General features: G+C 35.4%; 1 protein-coding gene across 5 annotated transcripts in view; it reads right to left on the bottom strand.

Moving 5' to 3' along the window:
- Positions 1–14,500, bottom strand: part of LOC5568434 (voltage-dependent T-type calcium channel subunit alpha-1G) — a 113,235-nt gene that overhangs the window by 28,570 nt on the left and 70,165 nt on the right. For 4 of the 5 annotated variants that reach the window (XM_021850463.1, XM_021850466.1, XM_021850464.1 and 1 more), the window contains 4 exons: positions 5,839–5,994; positions 5,591–5,776; positions 5,398–5,532; positions 4,888–5,335 (listed from right to left, as the gene is read on the bottom strand). In XM_021850463.1, the coding sequence (XP_021706155.1) occupies positions 4,888–5,335; positions 5,398–5,532; positions 5,591–5,776; positions 5,839–5,994 (925 nt within the window). The remainder of the gene's footprint in view (positions 1–4,887; positions 5,336–5,397; positions 5,533–5,590; positions 5,777–5,838; positions 5,995–14,500) is intronic. The other variant, XM_021850467.1, reaches the window with a different exon arrangement.

The raw sequence follows: 14,500 nt of genomic DNA, 5'->3' as shown, positions 1-14,500 counted from the left end.
GAAATAATTCAAGGATTATATAGAAAAATCCTTTCAAGCATTCGTGGAGCATTTAGTGAAAAAAATGTAAGGATATATTAAAAGAATTTTCAGAATGAAATTTTGGAAAATAAGTGCATGAAGCTCTGCAGGAATTCGTGTAAGAATATTCAACAAAATTCTGACTGAACCACTGAAGTAATTCAAGCATAATCTAGAAAACATCTCAAGATTACCGTGTAAGAACTTCTGGAGAATAGGATCCTAAAGCCCTGTCCCAATTCTAGTGCCAAACGCTTAAGTTTAGGCTAAAAACAAATGTTTGCTCAATTTTTAAATGTTTTTCGTTTGTTTAAGTCCAAAAAACATTTGTTATGTTTTTTTAGATTTTGTCACACCTCTTGGCTTAAACTCAAATTTTGGGTGTATTTTGTTTTCCGTGTCCATTCCGAAATGTCAGATAGGAACAACCCCAGTTTAAACTACAGCCCCTGTGCTGTTTTTATCGATTAAGCGAACGTCAAACATGATCAAAAATGTCAAGGTTCATTTATGGACCTAATTTTTAAATTAAAATTTAAATATGATATAGCCGTTATTTGAGCTCGAAAAATTGCTAAAGAAGTTGCAGTAACATGCTATTCCGTGTTATTGGATAAAAACAAGATTTCATTAAACATTTAAGGACCCTATTCATCGGAGAAATCCCAGAAGAAACTCCAGGAATAATAAAGAAACATATTGAATAATTCCTGACAAAATGCAATGTGGAATTACTGTTGGAATTCTTGAAGTGACTATTGTACGATTTATTAAAAAAACTCCAAAAATAATCAATGGTAGGGTTCCTTAAAAAACAACTTGGAGGAATAGTTGCACAAATTTTAATGAAATTTCTAGAGGAAATCTCACAGGACTTTTTAACAGAATAAATGTGCCGTAAGTTATTCATTCTCCTAGTTCATTGTAGTTTTTTTTTAAGGCGATATTTTTCTCACACGCTGGTAAGGTGATTGAGATTTTTGAATAAATTTATGCCGCATCGTTAGAACAGTTTTGAAGAAGTGCTAGAAACAACTCCTACAATAGTTAGTTTTGCAATTCTTAGAAAAACTCCAGAAGAAATTTCTTTAAAAAAATCCTAAAGAAATTACTATGAGAATTTCAAGAACTAGGTGTCTCAGCGATTCTTTTCGAAAAAAATAATAGAGAAATCCATTCAAAAATTCTGGACAATCAATCCTTGAACGATTTTACATGAATAAGGGTGAATTCATGATAAAAATTGAGGTGGAAATCTATTGATGTATACATGAGCTCTTGGAAAGTAAGGAATTTTTGGAGAACATTTTTTTGAAGGAAACGCCGAAGAAAATCTTGGTAAAATCACTAGAATAATTTAAATAAAATTTCACGAAAGACTTAAACTTAAAAAATAAAATCCTGGTGGAATCTCAAGAATTATTCACTTCCAGAAGGTATTCTTAAAAGAAACTTTGAAAAGATTATCCATGGGATCCGTAGAAAAAATTCTGAAGGATCCACTGGGCGATTTTCGAACTTTTTGAAAAAAAATCCCTTGAAACATTGATGTACAATTTTTTTTATCCTCAGACGATATCTAAATAACCTTGGTTATTTTTTTATTATTATAAATTATTTGAGTTAATGTATTTATCGGCGTGAAAACGCAAAATCGGCAGCGAGACGTTGATCGGCGTATGGCGCGCCGCCGATGTATCAATCGGCGTCGGCGTTACGTGAAATGGGTCGGCGGCGGCGGCGTGGCGCGGCGGCGCACAGGTCTAATATTATACATCTTAATGTTTTATGGCTATATCGGTCATGCGACTCAAAGGTAAAGGGAGTCTATAGAAGCAAATGATGGAAACGAATAGGTGAATAGGCGTCGCAAGGGAGCGACAAGATTGAAATTTAATTAGGTGGTGAAAATTGAGCAAGCCATTTTAAAGTCAGTAAGCATCGAAGCGTCCTGTATTTTGCCTAGCTTCTCTACTGGAAAAGGGTTGGCTCAAAGCTTTAAGTTTTGCTAACGCTTCGATGCTTACTGACTTTAAAATGGCTTGCTCAATTTTCACCACCTAATTAAATTTCAATCTTGTCGCTCCCTTGCGACGCCTATGCACCTATTCGTTTCCATCATTTGCTTCTATAGACTCCCTTTACCTTTGAGTCGCATGACCGATATAGCCATAAAACAATAATAATTTAAAAAACAATCACGGTCGAAACCTTCTCCTATATTATACATCTGTATTCTATTTTATCTATTTAATTCTTTCCTATTCTAATCTGTTCTATTCTATTCAATTATACTCTACTTAATTTTTTTCTACTCTGATCCACCCTACTTGTTCTCATACATATTTTTACAAATGGACACTGTATGAATTAACAACTGCGCGCAAAAGATTTGTACGGTACACTTTCGATATTTGTACGGTTTTTTAGCGCTCCCAGCTCTGTAAAAAATTGCTATGCACAGATTCTGACTCCTGATGCGTGCTTCTCATATGATCCATATAAATGAAAATTTGGATTATTATATCACAGTAAGTCCAAATAAGGATTCCAACTTATACATGATAATTTTTATGTATTTTCAGGAACTTTTTTTTTTTTTTTTTTTTTTTTTTTTTGTCGGTAGCGATAGGGGTAGTACTGGCACTCTTAATCTGCCCTAAGCTCCTTCCCAGCATTTGCTTTTATAAGCCTCTATTGCGTTCATCACACAGACGTTCCTAAGCAATGTTGCTCAAATGGTCACTGTGTACGCTAGCAGCAATCAGCCCTTGCCGTAGTTTTGCAGTCTAGTAGTTCAGACTACTATCAAACTATGATAAAGCCTGAAATGCTACTAGAGTGGTTAAAGTGAAGAACGAAATAGTTTTATTAAAAGATCCTCATTCCCCATTTCATTTCATCACTCACTATCGTCACTTTTATTTTCGACACTATCACGTATATCACCGATTATCACTCATCAACATTCGTAATACACTTCAGATATACTTTCTATTATATCACTTTTCACATCACACCATTTTCATATAAATCTTTTAGCATTACCATCTGTTAGCATTACTAAGTAATTTAAAGATATTCAATTTAAATGTATCATTATTTTTGTTGCTGTAGAGTCATTACTATTCAAACTACGATTTAGAACTATGATCAAGAAAGTTACATTGAAAAAAAATCACTTCGATCCATTCTTCTGCACTCGCTGTCATTACATATTAACACTTTTATCATGCACTTTTGAAGAACTAGGCAATTGAGTTTATATTCAGAAAAATGATTGCACAATGTATTATGGTCATTATTAAATTAGTAGAGTTTACATCATTATTATTATATTTTTAACAAAACTATCAGAATCACTTCCACCTTAATTTTCAAATTTTCATCACTATAGATTTAATTATAAAATCACTATTAGCACCTTCACAATCACTAAATTTAATAACGACGAGTGTAACGCACAGTTCCACCAAACACCCATTCTTATATTGCATTATAAAACGATTGATCACACGTTGGCTTCGAAACTTAACCACCATTGCTGATTAGTACAAAGGATGCTACAGCTCGTGTAAACGAATTGAAACATCAAACAAACAGCACTGGTTTATAAGTAACTAATGAGCCCTGGCGGTCCCTCCGTTCGAAGAGGACCTGATAATATGCCGAGACATATTAACAGATCCTCCGCCTGAATGCAGCCGTTTCATGATAAATCATGAACCGTTGGAGGTGTGCCAAAGTATTGGGAAGGTGATATGTTTCACAGACGGGTATTATTATGGTGCACCTTCTACTTTGGCACCGTCAAACCCTGTGATCGTGGCCAGGGAATTTTTATGTATTTTCAGGAACTGAAGCTTTTTGTATTAAATGATTTTCATTTGAGCTGGATCCTTGTTTTAAAGGTAATTTGAACAAGTTTGTCGAGAGCTGGGAAGATCTGAGTCTGACAAAATCTTCGAAAAATTTCATATCTCCAAGTTTCATGTAAAAGACTTCTGCAATGCGACTGGTCGATGACTAGGCTGACATAATGAACTGGCGTCGGAGTCTGTGCATAGCGCTGTTTCACAGACCTGTCAGCACTATAAAGTCGAGCAAACATCAAAAGTGCATCGTTCAATTCTTTTGCGCGCAGTTGTTGATTACAACATTGGTATTTGTAAAAATATGTATAAGAACAAGAAGGGTGGATCATAATAGAATAAATTTAAGTAGAGTAGAATTGAATAGAATAGAACGGATTAGAATGGAAAAGAATTAAATTGAATTGAATAGAATATAAAATGTAGAATTATGTAGATACAGTGTACATATGTTATGCTCGAATGTTGCGATCAACTTTGATGATGATGTATGCACCTAACCGTTTCCATACACTTCAGAAGGGCGTATCTGCATATCCTGTGCAAGAATTATTCATTCATATTTGAATGCTTTGGATAATTTCCTAAAATCACTATCAGGCGTTAGATTATTAGATATAATTGTTCGTGTATTGGTTGATAAGTTATAACTAAACATAGCATTGGCCCTTTTCAAATGTCGGTCTAGAATTTTTTTTAGGAAAATGTGTTTTTCAATATCTAAAACCAGATAAAAAATCGTTTTTTTTTTTTGTATAATCTCTTTAAACAAAGAGAAGTAAAAATGGCATATCTTATGTGATTTCTATCATATAAACTTCAAAAGGGCGTAACTCAAAATTCTGACTAAGGATTTTTTTCAAAATCGGCCCTTAGGTGCAGAACAACGACAGGAATCAACTGGTGATTGCTGTTTGAATGGTATATTTTATTTGATAATAACGGTAATTGGAGCACCGTGGGTATATACTGTCAATCATCACAAATCCCTTACCTCCACTACGAGAAACGCATTTGCCGTTGTTGAGTACTTCGCCTTCTCGTGGGGCATCCTTCCTACTCTTCAGACTAGGCTTCCGCGTAGTTTCCGACTTGCGTGATCCGTCTTGCGTCGACTGCTGCATCCGGTCCGCTGATTTACTGTCACCTTGAGAACCGGTACCCTTATCCGACTTTCTGCGCATTTCACTTAGCACCGGCATGCCTTCGAAGTACGTTCGATCGTCCAAAGCTTTCAGAGATCCCAGTATTGGTGGGGGACGAAGTAGCGATGAGCTGGAACTTTTCTCCAGTTGTTCAAAGTCCAGGTTTTCCCAATCTTTGAAACTGGCACCTCCTTCGAGGGTTGCGTTCGGCGAATCTTGAGGAGTTGCGGCAGTTGTCGTTATGATCGGAGGATCCGTCACTTGGATGTTGTACAGTTTAAGGGGTTCGCATTTTTTCTGGATGTGTTGGAAATTGTATTAATCGCGATATATCGGATTTCATGAATTACTGAGAATACCTTTCGGTTGGAATATAGATCTATAGAATTGAGAGCATCTTTCTCCGAGTTTAGCTTTGGAATCGACAGATTTATGTCATCATACCCGGGTTGCAAAAGCCTTTGTTTCTGTATGTTGCACTTTATGTCCCTTATCTGAAATAGTTTCCAATATCAGTGATCTTATGAGTGCTGACCATGAAAATAATCTAACCTTCCGAAGCTCCTCAGCGCTGAACCATTTCCCCTTGGACTCATTATAGCTATCACTAGTGGTTGACTCTGAAAAGCTTTTGGGATCATCGTAGATCTCGCTCCCCTGCTCTTGAGCAGCCAAGGACTCGGCATTGAGTTTGGCCTTCACGAGTTCCCGCTGCTCTCGTTCCCTTCGCTCGTTTCGCTAGGATTTCACGTAAAACGTTCAATATTGAAACCTCCACTTTCTTCAACGAAACTAATTACCTCTGAGCTAAACCCTTCAACCAAAATAGCAACCAACAAATTGAACAACACATAATTCCCGAAGGTCATGAGCGTTACAAAGTACAAGGCGGCCCAATGGCTGGTCTTCTCCATCCCGTTGAACAGGACGACGTTCCAATCTTCTTGCGTAAGGATCTGCATCGGTGAGAAACGATTGAGATTTGTGCAACAAGGTCGATGTACGTGAACAGTGAACACACAGTGGCTGGGCTGGGAAAGTTACAAACGTATACTACTGCATGCAAATTACCGACTCGAAAATGCACATTGATCCGGAACGAATTATATCACAATTGAAGGTAAACAATACAAATAGGTATTAAGTAGAGGCAAATACAGAATATTTATGCACAAGAGAGCAATATTTCCGATAGACACAACTATAGAACATTGATTTGAAAAATATTTTAAAGTTTTCGGATTAGGTTGTGGATAGACAGATATAGACCAGAACAAAGATAGAGGTATTCTTATTTTTGAAAGTGGAAAATCTAATTTATGATATACAAATATGACTTGTCCTTAAAAATGATTCACCTAGAAACAAAATTATGACCTTAATTTTGAAATTGACGATATATTTCAGCAAGAGATAAAACAACTTCATTTCTTAATTTTCGAACAATGTGACTTTTGGGTTTATTCTACGAGTGGCGTGAGGTGAGAATTGTCGGTGTCGTATAGCGAGGTGACAATTCTCGACTCGAGTGAAGTGACTCTCCATTTAATTTGCACTTCACTCGAGTCGAGAATGTCACCTCGCTATACGACACCGACTATTCTCACCTCACGCCACTCGTAGTATAAACCCAATTTACTTTTGCATTAAATGTTTGTTGTACCGTAAAACGGGGTATCTTTGATAATGCGGGTAACTTTGATATTGCGTAACCCACCACATACTAAACGAAATATCATAATTTCTGTTAATCGGTTAAGCAAAACGAATGCAAAACTGAAGAATATAAGTATGACACTCCATATAAGAGCTGTTTTCATTTGAATCGAGACCATTTGAGGCTTTTTACACGAATATTAAAAATTGACACAATTTTAGCATTTTTGAAACGCTTACAAACAATCTGTTCTACGATCACTATTTGATATACTTTTGATTAGTTGGCCACTTATATTTGGCAGCCTAGTTATCATAGAACTTGAATACGGTCTCAAATCTCTTAGCGAAAAGCATTTTCACAAACTGCGACCATTTTTGTAATCTAAGTCAGAAATTTCCATATAACGTTTAACGCCTATAGGTATGCAATGCCCTACAAATGTTCGTAATTCATTCAATTTTGTTCGATACATACTCCATTATCAAAGTTACCCCAAAACAGAAAACCGACTTTCGATTATATGAAAAATTATATATCCATTCAAAATAAATCTTTTGGCAATCTATCAACTGCAATCGATAGGTAGGATGCCAGTACTTGTTTTAAAAATATAAATTATAATTCTTTGAAACAGCATGCATAAATATTCAAGTTTTCTTCGAAAAAACTATCAAAGTTACCCCGTTTTACGGTAACAACTTTAATTCAGCAGTAGGGTGCGGCTTATTTTTCAAACGTTCTCAAAACCAAAAATTCGTGTGCTCTACTGAATTCAAATCACATTAAAAGAGAAACCTCAAAATCTGAGCCAAAAATATTAACCTTTAGAGGTGGCGCAAGCGTCTTGAAGGTGAATTTTCAAGTTATAAAAAATGACCTTCAGTGAAGTAATCAAAACTTTGTTATTTTTCAACCAATTTTTCAACTTTTAGCACCATTGTCTTCATAATTAAATATACAAAAACTTTGTAGAACATCAAACTAGTTTCAGTTAAACATACTTTTATCCAAACTTTTCCTCATTTTTCTAAAAAAAATCATTTTTGTTTGACCATAACTTCATAAATACTTAATAGATTTCGAATCTTTTTACATGTTTTTGAAGAAAATTTAATTTTTCTCAAACTGTTCATACAACACATTTTTCTAAAATATGGTTTAGACTTAGTTATTTAACAAAAACTACCCAAAAACATGATTTTTTTAATGAAAAAATCAATTTTTTTTTGATTATTTAAGTTTTTACGACGGAAATTGCACTTTTTCTGTAAAACTCAAATTTATAAAGCATTTTGCTTTAATTACGAGTTGAAAAGTGCATATAATTTTTAATATATGCAAACATTTTTTTTTTAATTATTTACAAACAAAGTCCTACTCAAATGTTTAACAAATGAGAAAAACCAGTTTCAGCTTTAGAGATAATATATATATGGCAAAAACTTGGAAAAACTGGAATTTTTCGTTAGAAAAACATGTTTTTGTGCAGTTTTTGCTGAATAACTTGGTCAAGACATTTATTTTAGTGAAATGTGATGTATGAAAGGTTTGAAAACAATTGGATTAGCTTTAAAAGCATGCTAAAACATTAAGAATCGGTTGAGTGGGACCCTAACAAATGGCGGAAACACGAAAGGCGGAATCACAAAAGGTAGAAACTCAAAAGTCAGACTGCCTTAAATGTGTAACATAAGGCGGAAAATAACATAAGGCATAATCTGAAAAAGCGGAATCAGCCAAAAACATATTAAAACTATTTACTTAGGCTTCCAAACGATAATTAGAATGAGCTATTTGCGTTTCCTATTCATGACAGCTTTTTCAAAATTTCCAAGAGGACTTAAGACTCCCTTTTTGAAATACGTAGAATTCCTGAAATTTAATAGTTTTTCATCTTATATGTAGGTATTAGCCTATTAATACAAAGGTGATGAGTCCATTACGCTACAGTGCCCCCACTATAACCGAAAAATATCTTCCCACACGAGGTTTATGTTGGGTGAAATAGTCGCGCCTGTTTTTATTTCTATGAGCAATAGGTGTGTTCTAAATGTTCCATGAATCTAGCCAGTTTTATTGCTTTTTGGCATTACGAATTTGATTACCTGTGCACTGACTCACACAAACCGTTTATTTTGAATTATGAATACGAATTTTTCAATTGATTTTTTAAAATGTATTTCAGCTTTAAATGGAATTTCTTATTATTAACACCTTAAAATATAATTTCTAATACTGTATGCAATCTTGAAGTGTCTGGAAGCTATTATATTTGTTGCTTATTGGACGTATTTTTTGTTTGTTTTCTTCGTTTCAATCACTAGTTGTAAGTTTTAAGAATTTTGGATGATTCCAATATACAATGTTTAGGGAAAAGGAAAATTCTCAAAATTTCGCTGATACCAAGGCAATGAAAGAAAAATTTTGCGTATCAATCGCGGTCCCATAGTTTGATAATATTTGACATAAAAATGTATATTTACAGTAAAAATGACCTTTATATGCATAAATTTCAATCATTTTTCGTATTTTGCGAACTGAGATAATAAGTACAATATCATATTATCAAATTTAAAGCAGAAAGAAAGATGCTTTACTTGAAACTAAACGATTGGCACATTTTTTTTAAATGAAACTCGGCTTACAAATAAATAAACCATTCTTATGAGCAAAAATATGAACTTTTCTGAGATTATCATATAAACCGTCAGAATTCAACTATTTACGCGTTATTTTCCAAGTTTCGCGATGAAGGATAAATTCCGTGGATTTCGTGGCTTTCACGAAATTCCGAATCTCCATTATTCCTAACGTTGTTATTCTATATAATAATTCTTATTATTCACAGCTTGTCAATTGTATAACGATATCTTAGCTTTTTGACGATGTCCAGCGCTGGTACATCTCTTTGTATACTTTTGTGGATACATCAAAGCTTTCAAGTGAAATGATGACTGACTGTTGAACGCTGAAACCCACTTTACGCCCACCGCAATTTATTAGTTGTCGGTCTGTTGAGCAAGAAAAACTATATTCACACATAGTTTATGAATCAATTCAAAGCCACATGAATTTTGTGTATTTAATAAGATAAAACATAATCAATTTGGCCAATATGTTTATAACATCTAGTATTGGTTCCAATCAATATAGGGCGCTTGCAGCAAACAAAAGTGTGCTCAACGGCTCCCTTTGATTTTGCTGGGTAACGGTTTGAAACGGAAAACACGTTACGAAACGTTTCCCAGCAAAATCAAAGGGGTCCGTTGGGCACACTAAACAAAGGCTGCAAGTGCCCTATTGCGCCTACTATCGCGCGAAACCTGGAAGCTCCATGCAACATACATACACACAAAGCATGTATGGCGTTGACGCTTTCTCTTCCAACAGCAGACGTCGTGACGCCAGTTGCGCGCGCTTTCTCAATTCTTGCAAACCAATGCGAGCGTCATGGGCAATTTCTCTCTCGGGTGCACAAATTGGAGTGAACCAGATTTTACCTATACAACGCCACTGTTGCTCTAGAAATGTCAATACAAATGCACATTCCTGCTGTGTCCATACACGCTATTTTCGTGCACAAGAAAGAGTGCACGGCTGAAATGAACATTCTCTGCAATACGATGGAGACGCATGGCAGTTTGTCTTGTTTGCTTCGCTGTTTTCGCTTACTGGTTGAGCAAGACCATGGGAGGGAGAATCAAACGGTTTGTTCACTGAGGGCGATGGACCAGTTGAAGGTGAAGAAATCAAACAACATTTTCAAGCAACTACACATTATGAATGTTGGAAGTATTGAGAATATTAATATATATTTTTAATTTGTTAGTTTGAAATCTTTGACTGTGCAGTGCACCAAGTGCACCTTAGGACGAGACGCCACTGCTTATTTGCAAAAGTGACAATTTTTGTCTTCGTATGTCCTGTGATTCTACGTCACTTGCTCAAAAGTAACATTCCCGAATACCACTTGCCCGAATGATCGATAAATAACATTCTACCATTTATGCGAAAAAAAAAATCAATATATTGTCAATGATTTTTCCTTCTTTCAATCATCGGATATTCTTTCTAGGCTTTGGCGCCACGTGCCACTAAAGAGTCAGGTCAGCAGAGCAAACGGCCGGCCGTTCGTTCTGTTGGTTCAAAAATTCCGCCTAATTTAAATTAGCCTTATGTGATTCCGCCTTTCGTGGTTCTGCCTTTTGAGATTCCGCCTTTCGTGATTCCGCCTTTTGTGCGTAGTCGCCTTTTGTTAGTTCTGCCTTTAGAAATTCTGCCTTTTGTTTTTCCACTTTTCGTGTTTCTGCCAAACGTAGGACACCCGGTTGAGTAATCATAAAGTTATGGTCAAACAAAGTTGAATTTTTTAGTAAAATGAGGAAAAATTTTGAGTAAATTACTTTTAACTAAAACTAGTTTTAATTTTAGACAAATTTTGTGTTCTACAAAGTTTTCATAGATTTTAGCATAAAATCTATTTTGAAGGTATTGATGCTAAAAGTTTAAAAATCGGATGAAAAATAACAAAGTTATGTGTACTTTACTGAAAGTCATTTTTTATAATCTGAAAATTTACCTTCAAGACGCTTGTGCCACCTCTAAATGTTAATATTTTTGGCTCAGATTTTGAGGTTTCTCTTTTAATGTGATTTGAATTCAGTAGAATTTTTGGTTTTGAGAACTTTTGAAAAATAAGCCGCACCCTATTCAGCAGTTATTTTTGCTCTAGTACCATTTCAAAGCACCTCAGGTAATTGTAAAACGAATAAACTTTCGACAAAAAATAATTCTCTTGATATGGTAAATATTTTATTTCAGCACAATTTTGAAACATTCTTATAAATCTTCTAAATATTATTTTACTAGCTGAGAGTTTCTCTCACGATCACTCCAGGAATATCTAAACGGTTTTCAGGAATCAATATTTGAATCTCCAGAAAAAAATCTGGATAGATTTCAGAAGAAATCGTTGATTTTTTTTTTCTTCCAATTTCTTTTCTTGGGATTCCTGATGACATGCAGACAAACATTGCTAAGAATGTAGTTGTTTCTCCAGTATATTCTTCCAAAAATTTATCCTGATATTTTCCTATGAATATCTCTTGCAGTGAATTCTTTCAGTGGAATTAATAGAAATGTTCTTAGAAACATTCTTGAAAAAAAAAAACACAAATCAAGTGTTAACTTCAATGGATTACGCGATAATATTTGTGAGTCTCTGAAATTTATCTAGATTATTTTCTGGATGAATTCTTGAATATCCCGGGAATCTCTGTGAGAATCTCTCAACGGTTTTCTAAGCCTAACTGAAATTATTTTGAAATTTAAAGTAAAAAGCAAAAATTCTCGCATCCTGCCCAATGCTTCTCCTTGACATAAAAACTGTTGCATTTGATTTAATACAGCTTTTCCAAGAATTCTCTGGGATAAATTCTTCTAGCCTTTCTTCCAGGAATTGGTCCAAAATTTGTAGGGATCAATGACTTCATGAAGTGTTGCTTACATATATTCATATCGCTTTAAACGTCTGGGAGCCCTAGCTCTTGGTGCGATATAAAAGAATATGGATGAAGATGGAACTCTGGAATGCGTGGAGCGTAAAGTTGACCTAACATTCAAATGACGAAGATAAAACTATCTTTAGGGTGTTTATCTGAAATATCTCAGCAAGTATTAGGAATATTGATGCACAATTGCAAATTACGAGATTTATTTAAAAATCAGCGTTTTTGATCCATTCTAATTAACGGCGATGGTATGATTCGCGTAGAAATGGCATTTGCCCCCTCAGCACCCCCCCAAATCCGAGCCTGCCTTCACCGCATAGAAACCTTTTTCATGCATATTTATGCTTCTAAGCTTTTTGCACACATGCATTAGATAAGCGCTATATTGGCTCTATATTCGTATATACGGCATGTTCCAATGCTATCCAGTGTTTCGACAGATATACCACGAGTTTAGTGTTCATATGTAGTGGTATGAGGGAGCAAAACATAATCTTCTCACTACCACAATCGCAGATTTTATGACGGGAAGAAATTGGTTTCTTCTCTCCACAACAATATTCATCTTCTGTGGTCGTAGGAGTAAATGAGCAGGACTTCTATCCTACATTACTGGTGTCGCAGATTTGAGACGGGAATTTTGATTCGATGTATTACGGTTGTTAAGAAAATTTTCCGGTTTGCGGTAGCCGCAGAGTTGTACCGCAGCTGTCAAAGATCTACCGCAGGCTTCGAAATCATTCCATCATTGCAGCAAACAATTCCATCATAGTATGCTTGAAAGAGAAAACGCTATGAAAAATAGCAACATACAACAATCATCAAGGTGGTATCCAAGGTGTCATTGAAGCCTACTGATGATTTAGCAGTGCAAATCAGTGATGTGACAGCTGCGGTAGCTTTTCGTTGAACCGTAAAACGGAAAGTTTTCTCTAAAATTGCAATACTTTATACGAGTTTACTGAACGAAACAAAATGTACAAATGAACTAAGAAAAAAGCGTTTTATGCAAGGAAACTCATCAATCTGACGATTTTATCCAATATGTTTTGGGGGTTTGATTTAATTTGTTCGAATAAACGAGTTATCACGTGATTATTTTTGCGACTTCTGGTTGGCTTGGAATGAATATATGATATAGCATAGCATAGCATAGCATAGACTGACTGTACATGTCAATGGTTGCTACTCCGTGATTGATTGGAACTGGTAAGAATTGCACTACGATCCAAATGAATAAGGGATGGGAGTTTCCGCTTACTCTCGAAGTGCAATTTTAGCAGATCTAATATTATTGATCAATAACGGCGCCGGCCAAGTCCTTACAGTCAGTTGGGATGGGGAAGGAATGTTAGGGTGTAATGATTGTTGCTTCTAGAGACCGAGAATACCTCTGCATCTCCACAATCACCACGGGAAGGGTGTTTATTAGTGAGGGAGGAAAAGATCTGGGAGTCACCTCTGGTCGGTGATGCGATCCATGGACAAGGGGGAAATATACGACTTGTATTTAAAGCTAGTTTTGTATTTTTGTCTCGAGAAGTTTTTGGAAAAAAATACGTCAACATCTATAATGTCGAACAATTCAAAAGACGTTTTTATTAATAACGAAAACTGAAAATTACATGTATATATTTTAACTTATATGAAACAGGAATAATGCCGACACTTGTAGTGACGAACCATACATAGTTTGTTTGAAAATTACATATGAGTATTACTGTGCATTTTGTCTCGATATGGTAGAAGTTTTAGAAAATACGTCAACATTCACAATGTCGAACAATTCAAAAGATAATTTTTAATAATGTCAAAAAGAGAAATATATATGTATAATCAAATTGTATAAGAAAAGAGCGTAATGCCGACACCTATAGTGACAAACCATACAAAGTCTGTTTTAATATTACATAAAAGTTACGCTTTCAAGAAAATATGTGTTATCATAAGCATGAAACGAACTCACCAGTTGGTAATCCATTCTCGACTGAACACAAAACTGACACTGACAGCAAAACTTCTTGGCGTCCCGTAAATAAACAGTCTTGCTTGGGCCTTCCCAAATACGTACCCAGCAAGACGCTCCAAAACAGGGAAAAAAAAATCTCTGGCGACGAAAACACGCGCGAAACCGTCAGCAAAATCTATCGGACGACGCAAAACCGAACTGTCCTGCTTGGGCTTCACGAAGCACTACCCAGCAAGACGCTCCAAAATAGGGGGAAAAAATTCTCCGGCAACGAAAATACGCGCGAATCTGTCAGCCAAATCAATCGGACGACGCAAAACCGA

This window comes from Aedes aegypti, chromosome 3 (genome assembly GCF_002204515.2).
Source record: "Aedes aegypti strain LVP_AGWG chromosome 3, AaegL5.0 Primary Assembly, whole genome shotgun sequence".
Taxonomy (NCBI): Eukaryota; Metazoa; Arthropoda; class Insecta; order Diptera; family Culicidae; genus Aedes; species Aedes aegypti.
Note: the sequence above shows the minus strand (reverse complement) of the source record. Positions and strands in the feature narration are given on the sequence as shown.